General features: G+C 37.3%; 1 protein-coding gene across 6 annotated transcripts in view; it reads right to left on the reverse strand.

Annotated features, from left to right (window-relative positions):
- Nucleotides 1–23055, reverse strand: part of utrn (utrophin) — a 183611-nt gene that overhangs the window by 153279 nt on the left and 7277 nt on the right. For 3 of the 6 annotated variants that reach the window (XM_088002106.1, XM_088002109.1, XM_088002103.1), the window contains exons 1-8: nucleotides 17606–18313; nucleotides 8792–8853; nucleotides 7765–7857; nucleotides 6508–6585; nucleotides 5118–5210; nucleotides 4471–4643; nucleotides 3763–3878; nucleotides 2572–2738 (exon numbers count right to left, since the gene is read on the reverse strand). In XM_088002106.1, coding sequence (XP_087858232.1) covers nucleotides 2572–2738; nucleotides 3763–3878; nucleotides 4471–4643; nucleotides 5118–5210; nucleotides 6508–6585; nucleotides 7765–7857; nucleotides 8792–8853; nucleotides 17606–17687 — 864 coding nt within the window. In that variant the 5' untranslated portion in view covers nucleotides 17688–18313. Of the gene's footprint in view, nucleotides 1–2571; nucleotides 2739–3762; nucleotides 3879–4470; nucleotides 4644–5117; nucleotides 5211–6507; nucleotides 6586–7764; nucleotides 7858–8791; nucleotides 8854–15991; nucleotides 16342–17605; nucleotides 18315–23055 lie in introns of those variants that run through there. The other 3 variants (XM_088002104.1, XM_088002108.1, XM_088002105.1) reach the window with 3 other exon arrangements.

Raw genomic sequence — 23055 nt, forward strand, 5'->3', positions numbered from 1 at the left:
AATTCTACAGTTACGATTATGGATCATATAATGCAATACTACACATCCTTATCATGCTTTCATTCAACAATATCAAAATATAAAGTGCTTAAAGGATAAACGACAACAAATCGATCTCCAAAAGTCATTGCTGGCGCCTCGAAACATGTCTGCAAATAAAACAAATGGGTCTTTCTTGTTCCTCCAGTCAGTTCCGCTGCCAGCTGCATCACTTCATATGGGTGGAAGAATGTCCCAGGAAAGTAAATCTCATTTTGAACAAATCAGAGTATTATTCAAGACGACTTTTCCAGAATCCAGTCCAGGGTGTGTTAAGTATTTGCCCACAGGTAATAAAAACCTAAGAGGTGGTTTGGGGATTTTCTGACCAGAAGCTGCGCTGTGGATAAAGTCAAAACAGCTGGCTCAAAAGGGCAAAAAAAGTTAACCAATGCAGTTCCTGTTGTCCAGAGATATTTTGGGAGATTTTTAGGAGGTCGAAGCAATGTTGTGCACAGATTACAAGTTTAAGAATCAGCAGGGGAGTCCATTCAGTGACAAACTAAAGCTCAGCCAGCAGCAAGCTGATTTCTACTCTCTGCCTCTACTCTCCCCAATTCATCCCCCTCTTTCCTTCCATCCCATTTACAGCTCGATGTTTCCAGTGTACAGCATGGTCTGCTGGGTAATGTCAGAGGAGTGAGTCATGGTTCTGCTCCCAATTTGCCCATGCCCGCTGTGCTTTTCACAAGCATAGCTGGAGAGAACGGAGGCAGCTGCGTTTTTTTTTTTTTTTTTTTTTCTTAAAGGTGGGGGTGACTCATTCTGTCCAGAGGCACACAAAATACAATAATCCTAATAGCCTTCAAACTGGATGTAAACTAAGCATTGGAGTTGAAGTAGAAAATGTGAATTTGGTTCCACCACACACCAGAGTTTTGGTTTGCTTTGGGAGAATCATTCAGACAATGATATGTGAAAATGATTCTGTACAACCACAACAGGTTTGACACTCAAAAACAACCAGCTTGAGGTGAAAAGGGGTACGGACTTATAAGGCTGTACCCTTTATTTAATTCTTGGATTGAACCATGACTAGATTTTGCTGTTATTTAGCAGCTTAGACTTTGTTTTGACAATAATATGTACGCAGAGAGAAACTGAAATACTTTGGGGCTGAACAGGAGGAAAAATGAGTCTGACCTGATGAAGGTGGCAGCATTTCTCACTGATCTACAGGAGGGGAGGTTGAAGCTCCTTGGAAACTAAACTAGATCATTTATGCAAGAAAAAATGTGAAATCATTCAAATGTAATAATATGTATATTGTAATAACTTCTTATTACTGTCTTGTTATTGTACACAAACATGTAATGTTTATTGCAAAAACAATAACTTTGCCATGTGATAAAGCACTTTTTTTTCTTTTGTTTTTGCAAGAGTGGCAGCTCTATGCCTCTATACAGAATGATTAACAAAAAAGGGTTGTTTTTTTTTTACATTTCAATGATATGAATGAAATGGTTCAATCATTTTGGGTTGTCCTTCCAAAAAATACTTAATTTTGTTCTGCACCACTTTCTGGGGACCTCTGTTCTAGACCATTTAAAAGAAAATCATTTTTGGACTAAATCTGCTTCTATTTGCAAAGCTGTGCTTCAGCTGCGGGTCTTTTTCCATCCATCACAAGATTCATCCAAAAAAGTTTGAGTTTTTGTGGAAAACAGATGTACCCGTGGTCTCCGTGTGAGAAGTTCAAAGGGTCTCCATCAAGGTACTCTGGTTCTATTTTTGCTCTCTGCCTTATTTTCCTCAAAGTCGACCAAGCATGGCCGTCAGTGTGTCATATTTTCGGAGTGTAACAGACCCTATCACCGCTTTTCTTTGAGTGAGAAACACCATGCAGACTGATTAATAAGCTTATAAGTGACATTTGTAATATGTTGGTGTGACTTTCACAAAAAAATTTTATGTTACTAATAGCAAGCAAACAAAAACCGTACTTGTTTGAACTGCAATGCAGATCTTTATAACAAGTTAAAGAATGAATTGGGTTATCTGCTCTAGTAAAGCCTGCAGTCAGCTCACAGCTTGTCAACTGTAGTTTTAATAAGTGTTAACTTGGCAAACGTGGGGGTGGCAATCCTTTACTTTCCTTGCCATTAATATTTATGTTTTTCCCAACCAGAAATAGTCTGAAACATACAAAACTTGCTATTATTAAATAAAGTGAGGGAAAAATATAAGTGCCAACTCTCAGCCAGCTGGCTGTGACTCTATGGCTCATGTAGCAAAATACAACATCACAATAAAAGGATTTCACTGTAAACTACAGAAAACATTATGACAAAAAAGCAAACAACTTTTTGTAATCTCAGTGAACCTTGATGCATTTTCTTGCAAATAAATGCATAGACTGAATATTAAAGTCATGCGAGTGTCTGGAATTTGCCTCTGAGGTGTGACTGATGCTGACACATAGGGAGACAAAATACAGCTGGTTTCCTAACAGGAGTTTGATGCATTAGAGCCCAGAATTAACCACATGGAAAAGCTCTTACCCTCCTGTATAATAAAACATTTATATTATACCTGCGTGCCGAGTCCTGGATTTGAGTCTTCAGCCTCCACTTTGTATTTGCGAGGCAGCGTCTCCACCTCTCTGATAGCCTCCATGCTCACATCTTTGGGAAGCACGGCAAACAGCGAGGTAACGTACATGATGATGGACTTTTTATCTGGTAACTGCACCGCCACATCTGAGGCAGAGAAATGAGCAAGCCAGAGAAAGAGAAACAGATGAGGAGGCAGAAAGATCAAGATGTCAGTTGAATATTGGAAGCAGGAGGTTGGAAAGAGGAGATAAAGAGGTGAGAATTGCATGAGGAAGAACCAAAGCGTGGGCAGGCAGGAATAGTAGTTAAAGGCAACAAAAGGAGGAGATTATATAGAAAGGGACAAAAGCAGGTAGAAACACGTTAAAAAAGGTGTTGATATGGGTCAGGTGTAGACAATCATGATATAAAGTAAATTATACCTGAAATGAGACTATTCAGACTGAAACAACTTCGAGGCATTAAAGTGAGATTTTTAGGAGCTGGCAGGAGTTTAAAGCCGTGTTCCTCATCACAGTATACGCATCAGGGACTACAAAAATAGTTCAGTCTGGGTCTTTTACAGAGCCTTGAAAAAGTATCCATACACTTTGTGTAGCCACAAGATTTAACATTTTGTTGGAATATAAGCACACAAACTCTGAAAACTGTTTTTCATCCTTTAATGCGTTTCCTTCAATGCATTTATTTTCATCAATCTTCCTAACATCATGTGCTACAAAGAATGGTTTGCATTGTTAGCTTTTCTCAACATGTAGCATTCTGCATCTATAGTATCTGTCCAGACCATCTTCTTCCACATGTTGGCTGGCCTCCCTGCATGACTTATGGCAAACTCCGGACTTCTTAATGCTTTATTTTAGTAAGTGATTTTTTTTTTTTTTTTGCCAATCTTGTGACTTTCCAGACCTCAACATTATAGCCTTAGATGAAGAAATTACAAAAATCCCACAGACTCGCTTCACGAATTTGCAATAAACATTTCCATTAATTGTTTTGCCTCCAATTTATAATTATACACCAATTTGTTTTGATGTATATCATAAAATCCCAATAAAAGACACACATGTGGTTGGAATGGGACAAAATCTGAGAAACATTAAAAGGTATGAATACTTTTGCCAGGAAAAAAAAGTATTCATACCGCCACAACAAATAGAAACTGTACCTTCGGGATCCAGGAGCTTCTCTATAGCTAGCTGGTTTTTGGCGAAGGTGAACGCGTGGTCGAGTCTCTCCACAGGGCTCATTTTGACCACCTGATCCCAGCTGAATGCTTCTGGCCTGAAGATAGACAGAAAACCAGTAATACCGTCAGAGAATGGGGGGGAAGAAACAGTATAAACAGTGACACTGAAAATGGGAACAGTCATTAATAATTTCACATTTTATCAACAGTTTATGCTGTGTACAAAAAAGGCTGGTTTCTGGGCAGTGTAGGGAGTGGGGGGTCGGGGGGATGAGTGGCTGATGCGGGTGAGGAATGTGTGTTCAGTGATCCAACTAAAGCCTAGGCCCAGGTCTAAACCAACACTGGTTGTTCTCACAGCGCCCAGGCCAGTGTGTGTCACCATTACTAAGGACAAGGGATTACATAAGGGGGAAAACATCCCTGACCCCCTTTAACCCCTTTTTCCTTCACATGCAACAGCACACAGAGAGTAAGCAAACAGTGACACAGCAAGCCTAAAGGGAAAAAGTCAAGCAGCATACACACACACACACACACCCTATAGATGCTGACCTGTCACCCTGACCTTCTGCAACTTTTGCAGTACCTTACACCAAAACTTTGCATTTCTGGCATTTTTAACAAAGCCTAAAAAATATCTGTCGAAAATATTGTCGATACAACAGGAGTGTTTAGGGTCTGCACCTGAAATGGTGGAGGATTGCGTTCAGGGCCAGTCCGTCAGACCAGCTCGTGGTGAAATTCAGCACGTTGACTTCCGAGTACGAGCGCGTGCATTGTCGTACCCAACTTAGCAAAATCTTCTCACTGTTGGTCTGCTGCAGGTTGGACATGACGTCCTTCATGATGTCCTTCACCTGCAAATGGAAACAAAGATATTATGAACTCAACAAAAACAAAAGAACTCTAAACATTTTCACATACAATCGATGCCCTACATTACATACGCCATTTGAAAAGAGATTCAATCACACTAAACTTGTTCTGTTCTAGGTCAAAACAGTATATCTTTAGCAAAGTGACTATCGTCAATATTATAAAAAGAAATTAACAAGAATAAGTTGCTCAGTAGCAAAACTGTCTTCTGTGGTATTAAAACAAACAATAGCAATAGAAACCGCCTCAGAGAAAAAGCAGCTGCTTATATTTTCAGCAAGTCAAACTGACAAAGCTCTGAATGATTAGCATGTTTACATGGATGAACGCCTGTGTGCACTTTGATACAGAGTTTCCATCATCGTTTTTCTGGTCCCTCTGGAGCATCAGTGGTTATTAAAGCAAACACTAATAAGACCATGTGTGCTTGCAGTTTGAGTGTGGAAAGTTCTCACCTGCCAGTGAAGAATAATGCTCCAGATGAGGCCTAACGTCAGTTTGTGGTTTCCATCGACAATATCGGTCCCTCCGATGTTTACCAAATCAACCTACAGAGAAAAAGAAGAGATAATGAGTGTCTTTTACGCAGCAACACTGAAAGTAACATCAAATTATGCATCATGTTTTTTGAGTTAGCAACGCAACTGCATTTACATAAATAATGTTTTCTCCAATTTTCTCCAGTTCATTATATTACAACCGCACAACTTCCAAAGTGGGCCTCATCATATGGGGTGAGGCAAAGAGTATTAAGTTTACATGTAAATATGTCTGAGTTTAGAGTCACCAAGTGGAACAGAACTTCAAATGTGTCTGGCTGAATTATGAAGTCATTTCTTTACATGTAGAGCTGACTTCTGACCCAAATCCTGAATTAATTAGACCAAACTGGATTTTGTCTTCACAGAAAGAATTTTCTGTTCACAGTACTGAACACATTTATTTGCACCCAGTTCTTCCACTGGAAGAATGTAGCATTTTTTTTCATATATTAACCCCCAAAAGTTCAAAACTCTACATCAGATGTGTGTTTTTTCTTGTTTGTTTTGTTGTTCTTGATGTCCTATGTTAAGGTTTAAAATTTAATAATAGTATCTAGTTAAAAAAAACAAAACATAAATAAATACAAAAATCCTAATCAACGGTTAGGTGTAAATTTAAGAAATGCTTTAATTGCATTTGTTTTAAAATGAATGTTAGAGGTATGAACAACTGTCCCTTTTATAGGTTTCACCAGGATTGCAAATAAAGTCTGGCATAGTTAATGATTTAAAACATAAAAAACAACAGGAATCCACTTTAGATGTTGGATATTGTTGCACAACAGCATTTCCTCAGGGAAACTTGTGACCAGCTAACAGTTTCTTTGGCATTTGCAGGAGAAAAGCCAGCAGGATGCTAAACCTCCAGACTCAACTGCTTCCTATGAGATTGCCCTTCCACTTGGCTCCTACTGCTTGGGTCAAGATATTATGCAGAGAACTATATATGAAAACAAGGAGAGACATTAAAGGAATGATTGATGGGGTGCAGAGGCTTTACTGGCTAAGAAAACGTGACCCAGCAAAGAAGTTCAAAACAATTTAAACCATTGTAAGAGAAGGAGTTATAGGATCAAAATTTTTAAAAATACATGTAAAAATATATCTGGATTGATTAAAGATCCAATATTTTCTAAAAAATAAAACAAACAAAGATCACAATTTTCTCTTTCTAAATATAATTTCCTTCTAAGAAACTTTGCCATTTTTTTTTTTTTGCATTTTTTTCACATGATTAAAAAAAACATATGTTTCAGTTTTTTGATGATAAACAGTGTCAAGAACAGAAAAACCAAGAACTCACATTGTTTTGATGCAGAACTTGCAGCACTTTGTTGACATTGTTGAGGGAGTGCACCCTGGTGGAACCTCGCTCTTTGGTCTGAGAAAGAGGAAATGCAGCCGAAATGAGCCAAAAGCTTATTCACAGCTCACCACCCATAATGAAGGAACAGGAACCAAACGAATAGGGACAAGAAACATTTCCTACTCTTGATTATTTTTGAAGTTCATTAAACTTTTTATGCTGGTTTCAGGAGAGGCAAAAATTCACCAACACTCTTCCACCTTAAATAAACAAGTCCTTTCAGGAACAGGATAAATAACAGGAAGTGAAATGCTACATGGAGGAAAACCATGTCATCACTCAGCGTAGCGTGTTACACCGCACATTCATCACACCCATTAACCTATCAGCATTGTCCACGGGCCAACTTATGGAAAGAATGGCTGGATGAATGGCAGCCAACTGCAAATCCCTTTTAAGTCTTCGCATTCCTCTACCACTCATTAGCACCCAATTATAGCATTAGGATTCCAGTATCAGAGAGACAGAGTGGATATCGGTGTGCCATCACATATGGCAAAGAGACAGCTGGCACTAAACATGACTGCAGGTGCAAGAAACATGATACTCTGCTGAAGGAATCAAAGATGGATGGATGGAATAAAAATAATCATTTTGTTTTAGTTTCACAAGGATAATAAGTGCACTATCTGTTCTTTAAATCACTAATATCTATTTTATATACATTTTAATAAGACAATGTGACAATATATTAAAAAATAATCAAGAAATAAATATTTAAGTTGCATAACATTAACGCCCAAAGACTGCTTTCTCTGGGCAAGGAGACACCATTTCTGGAAAAATCGTGAATGTTGTGAACAAAATTGATATAATTCTTAAATTAACAATGTTACCACAAAAACACTGCATAAAGCATAACAGTATATAAAGGACCCACTGTTCTTCATATGTTTCCTGCACACCTGAATCAAATGAATGCACTACTTCCTCATTGAGTACTGCAGAAGCCTGGAAATCGCTCATATAAATCAAGTGTGTGGAGGTAGGCTAACACCTATACAATGGATGGGATGAAAACTACTGACCTAAAACAACAAATATTCTTTTAATCCAAAAAAAAAATCAAATCTTGGTGTTTGACAAACAGAAAAATTAACCCAAAAACTACAAACTGAACCAAATCAGCAGATGTTAGGAAATATTTCACTGTTTAACATATTTGAAAAAGTAAATATAGGAGGACAAACCGACCAGGACTGTTTCTGTGAGACCCTCCAACAGGTCCAGTAGCTTTTTTCCATCTCTCAGGTCTGAAAACAAATCTTTGATGGGGGTCTTTCCTGTCTGAGAAAACAAAGAAAAAGGAACAAGTTCATTAGTTTTGGGCTGAATATGAATTAAAAGGAAAGCAAAAAAGAGGCTAGCAAAAACTATGATCTATACGTGATCTCAGGGCAGAAAAAATATCTTCCAGCAGGAAATTACTCCTAGTTTGTCAAGACTCGTATGTATCCTGTTTCATAACAGACAAGGGTTTAAACCTACAGCAAATACTGATAATTAGATCTTACATGAGATGTAATCATTTCTATACTTATTTATTTGCATAATTTAGCAAAAATACCCAAGTGTCAAGCAAAACTAACTGAAACACTATGATTGAGTCAAATGGCTTGTTTATTGGAACAAATAGAGCAATTTGACCCAGCACTTCAAGTGTCAGTGGTGAGAATCTAGCAAGTCAGAGTGGATCCATACTACTTATAACTCAGCTAAAAATCAAAGCTAGACAGCAAATATATATATATATATATATATATATATATATATACACATATATATATATATATATATATATATATATATACACATATATATATATATATATATATATATATATATATATATATATATATATATATATATATATATATATATATATATATATATATATATAAAAAGAAAGAAAGAAAATGGTTGCTAGGCACACTAGTGAGCTGAGACATCCACTAGGCAAAAATCGTGTATTTATTCCTCATCACCTGTAACAAAGTTGTTGTAAACATTTAACTATTTAGTCTACTCGTCTGTGAACAGCAGAGCTCCACTGCAGAGATTACAGAGGACAAATGTTCAGATTTAAAAACTAAAATAGCCAGAGCATATCACAGCACTGAGGCACATAGAGTTTTTCTCTGTTTGGAGAAAACAGGTGCGTTATCTATTGTGTCTTAAGAGCAGCAACAAAAATCTTTATTGCATCCAGTGCTTCACGTACCTTAGAGAACTGTGCATTTATCCATTTGGTGAATGTTTTCTTCTGTACAGCGTCATGCTCATCTGTAGGGAAAGTTATAGGACAATTAGTTTCCTCAGTCTTGTGAGAGGCAGTTTTTTTTTTTTTTTTTTTTTTTTTTTAACTCTACACATTTATTTTTAGGGCCAACTTCACTTCAGGTCAACCTGACCCTCTTCCACCGACACACTGATGAGTGATAATTGTAACAGGAGGCAATTATGGCTTAAAAGCATTCAGATCAATGTGGCACAAACGTCAGAAAATTACAGGAACCAAATGAAGCTAGAAAAGGAACATTTTGACTATGTCGCCTAAAATGTCAAAGCTCAGACGTAAGCCTGACACATCAAATCTACTTGTTCGTGTGCACACACCCCTGTCCATTTACACTGTTCCAACAGTCAGACTGTACACATATTTTACATTCTCTTCCCACTCGACTCCATCCTTCACTGCTCCGCCTTTATTCTGAGACGTGGCTCTCCAATAAGGCCTCATTGTTGTTCGGGCTCCGGGTCAGCTGCTTTGATGTCACCGAGCGATGGCTGGCTCGTGTACTGGATCAGAGCAGCTTGGATGCACCACAGAAAAGTCGATTAAGTGACAAAGATGCCAAGTTTATTTTCCTTCTCATGTAGTACGCCTAGAGTATGAAAAATAAAATCGGCACTGTCATTTAAAGCGCCCTTGTCATTACTCGAACACCCCAGGTAGAGATGTATACAATACATAAAAATAATCATCTTTAAATATTTTACAGTGGTTCTTGATAGTCTTAAGTTCAAACACTCGATTGTGCAACAGTTTACTAGGATGGAATAAGTCACTCCGGCCAAATAACATGAGACGGTGCCCCCTCTCTGTGGCAGCCATCTTGCACTGCAGGCAAAGAGAAAGTCCTTCTCAAGTGCAGCTCTTTTATAAGATGTGACCAAAGGGGGGGAAAAATTTATTAATTTTGCCGTTTAGTCAAGTATGTATGCCTGACAATAACAAATTTTGCTGAACAGTAGTTTGTTCCAGAAATTATTAAAATGAACCATATTGTTGTTTTGAGACCATTTTCAAGCAATATATTGATAATGGCATAATAATGCAAGCTTGCCCTCTCAAAGGCCAATAAACTTTAACTTTGTAAAGAATACCCCACTCAGGAACTGGAAGATATTTTAAATATCCAACATAAAACACAACAACCAGAAATAATACATAAAAAAAACATAAATAAAATAGATTGTAAAAAAAAAAAATAGCCCTTCAAAATATTAAACTAATCTAATTCTGGCAGATACCACAAGTTGCTGCAAACATTGGAAAGGAATACAACTTTTCCCTGGATGTTTGGAAATATTCAAGAAGGTTTTTTTTTTGTTTTGTTTTCAGATTTTACGAGTTAACATGACATTTATGGTAAAATTAATGACTTTAGAGGGAAAAAAAAAACTTTTTTCCTGCAGCTCTTAGTGAATTGCTTTAACTCTTTAATAAAGCTCTTTTTGTACATGCATAGCTCCAACCTTGGGTAATGTTACACAACTGTTGGCCAAAGAAGTTTTACAAAGTATCAGCTGCAGGAGTAGCAATCAGTGCGACGCTGGCGAACAATTCTTTCTCAACACGGCATCCCCACATGATGGGAGGTTATGTTTTCTGAGGCTTTCTAGAGAAATTTACCAGGATGCCAAAATTTAGGAAAACACTTTGCCTAGAGGTTTGTAGATCAGGATGAACTAGAAAAAAGGTTTAAAGGTCAAACTCATCAGGGCTCACAGTGACCACCTCCTTTGTTTGGAGTGTTTAAAGTGTGTGTTTGCGGTCGCCGGCTGGGTGAAACGGATATAAAAACAAGAATGTAACGGATGGAGAGGCCAGAGAAGGATGGGCGACGAGGTGAGGAAACGGAAAGAGATTTATTTGGTCAGGTTCCAGATGGCTTCCGACTTTTCCAATGGAGACAGTTTACCTCTATGATACTGAGGGAGTTGTAGCACCTTAAATTGACATCCATATGTCAGAGACAATAAGCAGAACAACCAGATAGGTGAAAAGAAAAAAAAAAACAGGAGGGACTAAATGTCTAAGCAGGTTAACACTATGCAGGTTGTCTAGTTTTGTAATCCGTCTTTTAAAGTAGTTACAAGGGATAAACAATAAAACCTGCAAAACAAAAAAGTATTTATGTTACAGCTAGATTATAACTTTGGTTATATCGTTTGGGTTGCTGTGACTGATGCAAGCAAAACTATGGCAAAAGAAAAAGGATAGAAAACAAGAATAAAAGGAGAACTTGTCAGCATAGGATTAAAATGCACTAAAAATTGGATGGTGAACAGAATAAGACACTTTTCAGCTTGATAAGCTGAAGAAGAAATCTAATCAGGTAAGATAATTTTGAAAAATGTTTACTTATACAGTAATTTATAGCCAAAACTTTCACTCCACATTCACTTGTATATTTACAATACTTTTTCCAACACAGCAAACATGATGCCCATGGGAATTTAAAGACAAATGAAATTCACAAGAAAAATTTATTCAGCTTACAAATCTATGATTCACCATCAGGTGTTGTCCATGCAATACACTCCAAGTTATCCTGACCGATGACCAGAAGTCAGCTACAACAACAACAAAAAGAAGAAAACCTTTTTCCAGACTGTGGATGTTCCATAGCTAGATACTACCAAAAGACACCACCAACAACATTTTCTGTTAAAAAGTACGAACTGAGGGAGGAAGACTCAAAGTTAGCCATTTGTATGTCTACAAATGTAGCCAGAAGAAGCACATAAATGCAGAAAGGTCTCAAGAAAGAAGCATTTTAAGACATGTTATCAGTTCATTCAGGCTCAGAGAGAGAGAAACGCATTAAGCTGAAAACAAGGTGGCTCAGTGGAGTACACCAAGTACAAGTGTGTTTTATCCTTTTAATCTTTCAAAAGGATAATTTCCAGTTATATGAAACATGTGGAAATGCTGGCAGGATCTTTATTCCCCACAAAACAAACTTGGATCGCTCCATTAGCAATGTAACCAGACTAATTTTGCTAAGATGTAAAACACAATTTAAAATGTGAACTCCATAAACATAATTTATCTTTGCTTTTAAGTAATAGTACAACTGTTTTACAGTAAACACTTATTTTGAAAGCCGTTCTTATAACAAATCAGCAGGTTAAACTTGACAAAAACTAGAAATGGGAAACAACAACCTCATTAATTTATCTCTTCTTGAAATAGTGAGAGAAAAAATGACAAAAAAAAAAAAAAACTACACACACGAAGTAGAAGAAGTGTGACAGGTTTTCTTCAGGTATGTTGCCAAGACAATATCAGTTCTCCTTTTCTGGAGGCTCCATATAGGGCCTCCCATCCTTAAAGTTTTATCAGCACCCCAATCAAGACTCTGAGGTCCCTGCAGACTCAGATCTCCTTGGCTCTGTACCTTCCTATCTTGGAAAGACAATAAACATGATTCATGAACAGCGCTCCCTCAATCCGTCTACTTCACCTTCTCACCAGGGCACAGGAATGTCCAACTGCAGATCAAAGTAGTGGCAAGGTTGTGTGTGTGTGTGTGTGTGTGTGTGTGCGTGTGTGTTTGGATGAACAAGAAAGAAAATAGTCATGCAATTCATCCCCTTCACAAACTGGAGTCTGTGCACAGTTGCAATACTCATAGAACAATATTAACACACCAATAAGCAAGGACAAGGTACATCCCTGGGCATAATTGGAGGGTACATGTGAAGCTGAATCGGCTATAAAAGTTCCAGCTATAAAAAGTTAAATAACAGAATTACAGAGCATATTCTTAGGAAAATCCCTAGCCAAGTTAAGGACAGAAGACATACCTCAAGGCTATATTTAATGGGTCTTATTATCTAGAACACACAAACTGCATTGGTGCACTGGTCGCAACGGCATAAGACTGAGGTAATGTACGTTTAAGTTGTATCAATATAGATGATTCAATCCTTTTTAAAAGACAGGAGAGCACTTATAATCTATTGCTAAAACATTCACATTTACTGTGCTTTTTCCATCAGAGAACACATTATATTCACGGCAGTTTAAAGACGCATAGATATTTATTCAGTTGAATAAAAGAAAATAGATTAAAAATCCTTAAATCGACATTGTGATTCATGAAGATTGACTTTTGTGTTCTTATGCTTTCCCAGGCAATAAACTAAATCACTACATTTAAATCTCCTGAGGGTTTACATCAATGTGTGCTACATGCAACCAGAAGTAATGGCTGCAATAAAATACAAACTCTTTTGCAGATGAGACCCTCCTTTTCATGCATGTTAACTGTTACAGAGTAAATCAGTTAAGCTGTGTCCCTTTCTATTCAGATGGTCCATTTGCACATTGTCCCTTTAAATTCAGTCTTTTTTTGCTGTTGAGTTCTGGGCTACCACCAACACTTTAATAGAGCTGTCAAACGTTCCCTAGGAAAAAAAAAACCCACACACACAACCTTTATAGGTCACTTGGTCAGATGATAGAGATATAATGTCTAAATAAACAGATTGCATTGCACAGTGAGGCAAGAGCTGCAGATCAAATATTCAACCTATGCGTCCCATCAGCATGTTTCAGATAACTGACTGATGCAAACACATCAGGTTTTGGTGATCAGGACTTTGCACATTTAACCCAGCAATAAGTGGCAAAACCCATTTTAAGAATGGATTATATTATGGAGGGGATTCAGAGTTCAAGCTTGTCCTCAATTTGCTGTACAAATGCACAAAAAGTCAGCATCAGCACCTCCAAGTTAAATCCTTTTGCTTTTCACACCAACTAAACAAATGCATAATCTAACATTTCAAACTTTTCACTTCCAAATCAGGAGGTCAAAATATTGACAGCAAAAAAAGAGAAAGAAATGTTTCTTAAAAGTTACCAACTGAGAAAACACAGCTGGCTTATAAAAATAATTTTTTTTTACTCCTGTTAACAGGTGGAGAACTTGCGACTACAAACCAGGGAGAAGCAGGTAAAAAATAAAAAAAAATCAAAGTAAACATGAGACTTCATTACATGAACAAAAAGGAATATTTAAAAGTTTGATGCACAAATTACTAGCTTGATTTTTTTACCTGATTAATAAAACAGTTTTTGTTTATTTTGTTCAAGATATAGTGTGAAAGATATAGATATATGTGCAGCCACTGACTGGGCACAAGTAAACAACCATCTTAAAAACTGATGAGCAAATGAAAGGAAATGTTGAAAGTTAGAAAACAAAAAACTATCTGTGCACTTTGATTTCTCAGTCAGCTTTTGAAGTCGATATCCTCTTCAGTTGTGTTTTGGCTCACAGTAGCTTATTTACTTTCACACCAAACATGGGCGAATATGTAAAACAAGGTATCAGAAAGAAAAAATATATATACAAGGCAGCCATGGTTTTCCAAATATTGAAGATATCATGTGCAAAACACCAAAATCAAAGTGCGATGGCCACCTGAGAAGGAAGTAGTGTTCGTAAGGCATCTGTATTTGACAAAAACTGTAATCCAGAAAACTTAAATTCAGACAATAATTTAGTAAATGTAATTTTTGGCTCTAGTTCTGAGTACAGTTGTTACTCTGACAGGGACTTGTGTGAGTCAGAATTAAATTTACAATCTATGTGGCCAGAAAATTAGTTTAAGCCATAGAGTGGTTACGGAAAACAACCACTCTGACAGTGAATGGAAGCAGCTAAAAGTCTCAATTTTCTGTGCATAATTTGTTTGATAGTGATGACTAAACTGCAATTTCTTTCAAAACAAAAGAAACTGACCTAAAAAGTAAATTCAAGCTACATGGCGGATGAAAGGTAAGCCAAATTACAGGTGCACAAAAGACAGTAATCTAGTGGCAAGAGAAGATTTAAACAGATCAACATTCTTTTTGATCTATACAGTGAAATCCACCCTCTTAGACTATGTATACAAACATCTTTTCTGAATTACCATAGTTAGTGCGTTGTTGGAGAAAGTGAGATTGCTCACCTTATATTTTTGTGTAACCAATAGACTGATACTCTTCTATTTAGTGCATTACCTTTAGAAAAGCCTTTTTTCTGTGGCCACAACAATCTGTCTGTTTAGAATAATATTGGAATATTCTGGAGTTCCAAACGATACATTATCACTCCTTATGTAGTTCTGATTCTGCTTTGAAAAACAGCTGAAATGTCAAACATGAATTATTTACACGTTTTCTAGTAGTGGGGTGTGATGTTAAATGCTCTTGAAAAAGTTTCATGCAGTGCACGGACACCAAAAGAGCAAAACACAAAATGTAAAAGACAATCTAAAGCGGATCTGAATCTCAGACTTCAACACATTCTAACAAATAAGCTCTGCACATATAAGCACTAAATGCATAAGTACAATTAGGGTATTTTTTGAACAACTCCAACATATTTGAAGAGTATCGTCTGAGATATGGATTATTCTTACTCTAGTAGGTTTATAGGAATGCACAGAATTCCTATAATTTCCCATGCATGCCTTCCTCCTCCCCTCAGTGGTCACTTGTCTAAGCATGCCCCAGTCAGCGCAGCCTTGTTGACACTCTTCCCTCACGGTGATCCAGGAATTTGTAGGGAAAACACACTGAACGTCCGGAGAGATTAACACGTATCCCTGTGGTCCGTGTAGGTGCGTGAAATGCTGTTATTAGCTGCGAGTGAAAATAGAAAGCCTCAAATTCAGCGTTGCCTAGAACACACTGAAAAGTTGTTTCCCTAGACTAACTAACTATAAAGTACTGATGGAGTTGATGAAGGAATATGTTAAATATGTTGAGTTTAATTTCAACATATTGACTCAGAGCAATTAAAAACCTCAGGTGTTATCTTTTATGTCTTTAAAGAAGCAAATGAAACAGACCGTCATTGAAGTAAATGGCGTCTTGAAGAGTTTCCTTTTTAAAACGGTTTTAATCTAACAATACCCAGAAAGTAGTTTTTTTTTTTAATATCGTGCAAATCCTAACATTTTAAAATGTTTGCAACAACTACAATTAACCATTTCAATCTGCTACTCAAAAGCTTGCAAGTGCTTTGATCACTCACAAGCATCACAAGTGTGCATTTGGTCACCAATATCTGCAGCTTACATCTGTTAAGCATGTAGAAAACTGGCTGTCACCGAAACTGTCAAAAGTTCCTACCTCTGAGTCTGAGCTCATGCTCTGCCATCTTTGCCCATAAGAACGGCTGTGCTGAACCAGAGGAAGCGGTGAAAACCAAAAAAAGCACAAACCCAAATAGTCCAAGAATATCGACGTGAAATAGACCCAGGTAGTCCTGTCACCTTTTCGGCGACTCTCCTCTGCATCGGTCACTCCTTGACCGATGCAGAAGAATGCAGCAGCAGCAAAGAGAGAACAAGAAGGGAGGGAAAGAGGGACACTGTCCATGAAAGGGAAAAGGGAATCAGGGCTGAGCAGGACAGGACAGAGCAAGCCAAGTGTGGGGAGTCGTATACTACAGATTGAGAGAGGATGTTAACAGATAAAGCGCTCTGGCAGAATCACAGCGTTTGCTGCTGTCACGAGCTAAAGACAAAAGACAAAGGAGGGTCTATCAGGCAGAGATGGGTAAGCGATCTCAAACTCAAGATATAATGATAGTGGTGGAATTAACTTTCTGTTCTGTCTTTGATAAAAACCAATTCACCTGATTGGTTGAAACAAAACATGTCCAACTTTACCATAACGGAGAGGCCCTTAAATGGCATTAATGAAATGTAAAACCACAATATGACACTCAGAGAGTGGATACAATAAGAAACGCAGTGTAATAAAAACAAATGTTGGTACTCTCATCAATCTGAAGCAGTGTTTTGCATCTGGACTGAAAATTAACATGAATTTAAAAGAGATGACCAACAGGGGAACTTAAGAAATGAGATTTACAGACATTTTGAGGGTTACTAAAATGAGATTTTTCAGCTTAATCAGTCCTGATCAGTGATAATTGGAAACTAAAACATCTGGTCATTTACCGACGATCCATGAACATGCTAAAGTGAGAGGAAGCACAGAGATGCAAAACGTTACTAAGTACTGCTTATACAACATGGTGAGCCAGTTTAATTCTGGGTGTAAAAGACAGAATGGAGCAAAATCTTAGCAGACAACAGGAAGGCTAAAATGAATACAGCAAAGTTGTCTGGGAAAAAGTTAAAGGTAAAGATCTATTTTCTCTTTGAAATGCACACACAACCCTTAGGTGATGCTAATATGAGATGCTACAAACATTTTAACATGTCAGCATCATAATTTTTGCTTTGATTTACACAGTTTTAAGACAGTCAAATCCAGTTTTACAGCAGCTCCACTAATACATACATGGTACAGCATTTCCTCTGCTCCCTAAATAGTGACCAATCATGGCAAGAAGGCTAAAAAAATTGGAATCAGCAGGTCAGAGCTTTACAAAATTAGACAATTCTGAAACCATCAGAGCTTTTTAATTAAAAAACTGTACCAAAATGTATTTATTTAATGCTTAATTACATTTCTTTCTAAGCAAGGACTGTTAATTTAAATCCAAATCAGAATGGCAGCCTAGTTTCTATATGTTTGATGGTAAAGCAAATGCTCTCACTACGTAACCCTAAACTTATCAAAAATATTTGTTGCATTGTGTTTGACTGGCTATAAATGGAGAGAAAGTACACAGAAACACTTAAGATTCAGGAAAGGATGCCCAAGAAGATTTTCACCGCTGACGCTATGAAAAAGAGGCGCAATCAAACACCAGAATGAAAATCACCTTACCTAGGTCGAGGCTATATTCATTCTTCCCCTTCTTTCTGAAAAAGTTACGCTTTCTCCATGACATCCACCGGCTTAGATTCATGATGAAAAGTGATTACATCAAAAGAATGAAGAGCATAAAGAGCACGAGAAAGAAATGACAACAACTAATCCGGAAGAGGAAGACAAGGTGGTGGTAGTGGCAGAGTCAGAGAGGAAAGTAAAAAAACAAAAAACAAAGAGGAAGTAGAGGTGAGAGAGAAGTGCATCAAGTACACTGGGTGGGTTAAACTGGGTGCTGGGCGGAACGACCCGATTTACACATTCATTCTCCAAATACTTAAATGACATTTATTTAATAAGGAACAGAGGGGGAAACAGGAAAAAGCTAGAAACCTGTCTATTTAATCCATAAAAATGAAATAAAAACCAGAAAAAGCTCTCAGACTCCCTTATTGCAGCAAACAAAAGCAGATAAATACAGTCAGAGTGGCAACAATCTTTTCAAATAACATTTACATGAAAGTGAAACTTGCAACACGCCAAAAAAAAAAAAAAAAAAAACAGCAATTACAGAAGTACCACATCAAATAGCGTCACAGCCATGACCTCACTTCTGATACTCAGAGTCGGCCGATGAGCTGCTGCAGCAGAGCAGGGAACCATTTGCCCATTGATGTTTTCAGTCAATGAGGAGCAACAGGACAAACATTTCTACTCCCACGCTAAGAGGGTGAAAATGGAGAGGTGGGGGGGAGGTTGGTTGAGTGAAACAGGGCAGATACGGAGAGAGATTGTTTGTTTTCTTGTTTGTTTTATTTAATAGAGAGAGCGGAGGGAGGAGCACAACTCCTCTCAAGAGTCTGACTAAATTAAAAGTTCTTCCCATGCCTGAGATTCAAAGCATCTGGTCTGGTAGCTTCTCAGAAAGCTGAGATGGCTTGGGTGAGGTTAGAATTGGCAGTCAGTGAAGGAATCAGGAACTCAAAGGAACCTTTACACGCTGCATTGTTCTCCGCAAAATCCCTACAGCATCTTTAATCAAAATGCTCAAGAATAAATCCATAAAGAAAATAGTCAGAGTCAAAAGATGATTTATTTATTACAGAGTCAGAATCTTAACTGTCTTCTATTGCTCTTTTATTCAAAGTATTTTCTTGTTTTCTCATAGTTACTGGCTGAACAAGCTTTCCATCAGAGTCGACAACACTCGTAACCGCATAATGCCTCACTGTGGCAAAGTCGACATGAAGGTTGAATGCATCGTTAATCAAAAAGAAATAAAGTTTTATTTTTTTGTTCTTTTTTTTTTCCTGATGCCTCCAGGAGTACAGTCAGTAAAGTACAGTCGAGTACTTTATGCCCCTGACAAAAACAAAGTATTATTCTAAAAAAATAAAATTATTACATTCTGGTCTTAAATACTCTGCAGCTCTTTTATTGTATTTACTTCTTTCTGTTGGTATTGCTTTTTTAACAGATGTTTGTTTGGTACACCACAATGCTACATTCTTCATGCATCGTTCTTATATATTTTGTATGAACTGCAGATGGGCAGGGTAGCAATAAACAATTGCCCTTTAAGGGGTTAGTAAAGTTTACTTTACTAAGATATAAAATTTAAATACCATAAAAACATACATCATGTCAGATAATTTTGACTTAAAAAAAGAGCTGATTTTATACTTAATGTTGGCCCAAAAAGATCAAAACTAATTCACCAGAACCATGCTTACAAATTTAAGTAAATACAATAGTGAATAAAATTTACCAAAATGACCTCAACTCTTGACTGAAAAGAATTTAACTGTGACCTAAATGAACGGCAGAAAATCAGCCCAAGAAACCAGCAGTTAGCTACTCATGTGGCTCTACGCCCAAAACTGATAAGTGATAAAAGAGGAAAGCTCCTCCACCCATACCCTCATTTGTCTAAAATCACAGAGGACACTTAAAAACTGTCTAATATACATAAAAGGTTCAAAGTAGAAACTTGTAAAAGCAATGGGTATCATTAATGTTGGCAACAGTTTCTGAACACTCCTTTACCTGCTGTTCACATTCTGACATTTGGTGCATTTTTATTATTTCCTTGTTTTGCAAAGGTTTATGCAAACAGTGATACTTTATGTAAATAACAGTTAATACATTTAATTTGCACCTATTAGGGCCTAAAGAAACTTTCCAAAATATTCCAACTCTTTTTGTTAAGCAATATCCGATTTAATCTCCCAATGGAGCTATTGGATGGGTGGGTTTTCTCTTGCGGATAACACTGCGAAGTAGGGATTGGCTGGTTACTCATATCAATGTATCAAGGTTTTAAAAACAGCTTTAATGCCCCATTGTGCTGTTCCTACTGTTGTTTAAAGGACTTTTAGAAAGATGCCACAGAATTATGTGAGCTTGATTAGTCATCTTTCTAAATAGTCAATTCAACCAAAAACTATTTTTTAAAAAACTCAAAAAAAATCTATGTTTTAAAGTAATACTGTAGAATTTAACTATGAATATGATTAGATTTACTTATTCAATCCATGGAAATACTCAAGATGAAAAATAAACTTATTTGTCCTACATCAAGTGCAAGAGAATCATAACTTGCTCCCTTTAGAAACTCATTCGTTTGAGTAAGGCAATTTTTTTAATGGGGAGGACAAATGATTTAGACAAGTTGCACAAAGGATGTGTCCAAATGTCGCATAAAAAGGAGAGAACACTTGTCAGTATGTGCCTGAAGTCAATTTAAGACGGCTCATCTGTGCCGTTTCCACCCTTCTTCTCAAGGCTCTAAATGTCGTGTGCAGGGTGGAGTACAGTTAGAACCGAGCTAGCACATGGACCAGAGAGTCCCACACACTACCACACCCTGGGGAGATGTTTTGGCCTCAGCCTCCATTCCCAAATTTCCAGCCAGGATTTTTGCAGCACTAGCTGGAGTCACTCCCCCTTCCCAGGCAGCCAAATCCAGCAACAACCCTGAAGACCAAAGCAAACACAGAGGCCTCTGTACTTATATGTATATATATTTAGAAACATCCAGCTGTGTGGTTACTTATTTCCCAAAGTGGAAAACTCTCATTGACCCATAAAAGAAAGAAAGTGAAGGTAAGCCAGAGAGTAAGAAAAAAAACAAAAAACAAATTGCTAAGATTATTTTGTTTGACTTTTCATTGGATGACAGTGCTCTTTAAGAATTCAATTTTTTTTCCCCCATGGCATAACAATGACAACATTAATCTTTAATCCTAATAGCTTAACTACGTCAAACAATTATTACTTCTCAGCAAGTGATTCAACTTTCTTTCACACCAACTCACACAGCTGATGAAGTTTTTTTTTTCCCGCACGCCCTGTGGCAACAGACCAGGTCTAGCATTAGGGAACAGTGACAAGCAACAGAGCTCGTAGGGTGACATATCACACCCTCAGTTTGGTTAACGCTCACATTCTTGCTCGCAGAGAGACAATAATAGTTCTGACACAACAGAATAGTCCACACCCAAAGATAATATGGAACCAAATACTCCTGTCTGGTGCTCAGCTGCGGAAGACGACAATAAAACAGCACATGTCAAACAGGTGCAAACAATTTAATGAGAGTTGGAGAAGAAAAGAATGGTAATTTTAACTGCAGAACTATGACAAAAGAAAGCTTTTCTGGTGTGTCTCCAAAGTCAAACAAGTTTTTATGTCACACAAAACACTGAATATACACAAAAAGTACTTTTTAAATTATGATTTCTTTCCTTAGGGGGAAAATTATCCAAATCAACAAGTGATTGTCTTCTAAAGCTAATACCAGGATGCTACACTTTTGCCAGGAAGAAGTTTTTTAATGGTCTCAGATATCTGGCAAAGAGTATTTTGCATCTCTATCCATTCTTCTTTACTGATTCATTTTAAACTAATCTAAGTGGATTATGAGACCAAGTAGCCTGTTTAAGGTTCTGCCAGAGTGGACTGGGAAGCCTGGGACCAGTACCACCACCATATTTGAATGTCAGCGTGATGTCCTGTTCTCAAAAACATTTATTCCACAAGAGATGCAACAGAACACACACACATCATCCAAAAACTTTTTTCACTTTTGTCTCACCATTCAATAGAAATATATCATCAAATGTCTACAGATTACCAAGATGTGTTTCGGTCGGTTTAATGATGAACATTGAAGTTAACTGAGGAAGGTTAAACCTGCAGAGGTTTAGATGTTGTTCTGGGTTCCTTTCTGGCCTCCTGGATAAATCACCAATGTGTTCTTGTAGTAATTTTGGAAGGCCACTCCTCCTGGGAAGGTTCACCGTTGTTTCCAAGCTTATGGATATGGATTCTCACTTTGATTCTCCGTTTTCCCAAAACATTGATAAGTCCTGGGTATGCAAAACTAAACTCAATCACTTCATGACAAGGAAGTGGGGTAATGCCATTGTCACACAGGGTAAGTTTGGATAGCTTCCCTTAATAAATAAATAAAATAATTTGAAGACTGTTTTTATATTTATGCAGATTTTCTGAAACATTTATGTGCAACAAAAAAAGTGATATCAGAAGAAACCTTTAAGGGAGCAAATGCTTTTAATAATTCTGGATGTGTTTATTTTAAGTCATCAAGCCTCTCACTTTCATATCCTCCAGTCAAAAGACCATGTGGGACATGCAATATGATCCTCATAACATAATAAATTGAAAACAACCTATTAGAGAGAATGATGAGAAAAGCTACAACACAAGACAAGGATGTTAGTTGCCATTTTACATTTGTCTGCACTCAGGAATGAGAAGTTAGAAAGTACAAGAACAGAATAAACAGGTAGACCTTCAAGGGGTTACAAGATAATCCAAGCAGAACTTTGTGAAATAGTGCGTGTAAGCATCCTTAGCGCTTTGACTTGTGGCTAACCGCTGTCGGCAAGGTTAACCGAGATATTTCTGCACATGAAGTGAAGTAAGGGTGGTCTAAAGTCCAGAAACCAAACAACATTCAAAAGTTTGTGATTACTTAGATTCAAGTAAGATTTGGGGATCACAGCCAGTTGGCTTTTCTGGGTTCAGACAAGCTTAAACAAGTAACTGCAAGTCATTATAGACGTATAGTTTATTCTCTTACAAATCATTGGCAAAATTCAACTAAAGGTACAAAAACACTGCACACCACCATTTGATGCTTTGTTTTTAAAATGAAATTTAATTAAATCAGCCAAGTTAGCAACAAGGAGGAGAAATTGAAAACATCTGCCGCTTGTAGTGCAGTCCTTCCAAGAAGCTAGTGGCCTGTAGATTTCAGAGATGAAGCTACATGTAGGTCAGCTGCTGATTGGCTGAAAGTAAGGTCGAACTAGATAGGATCCAACTACATTTATCACAAGGAACACCAAGCGTGACAAACACTGAAGGACAAAGACCCCACAGATAAAATGCCCAACATGTGCTGCATAAGACAATCTAGGTTTCAGTCTATCACAAAGTGA

This window comes from Poecilia mexicana, unplaced genomic scaffold (genome assembly GCF_051168715.1).
Source record: "Poecilia mexicana isolate PSO_F unplaced genomic scaffold, ASM5116871v1 scaffold_21, whole genome shotgun sequence".
NCBI classification, from domain to species: domain Eukaryota; kingdom Metazoa; phylum Chordata; class Actinopteri; order Cyprinodontiformes; family Poeciliidae; genus Poecilia; species Poecilia mexicana.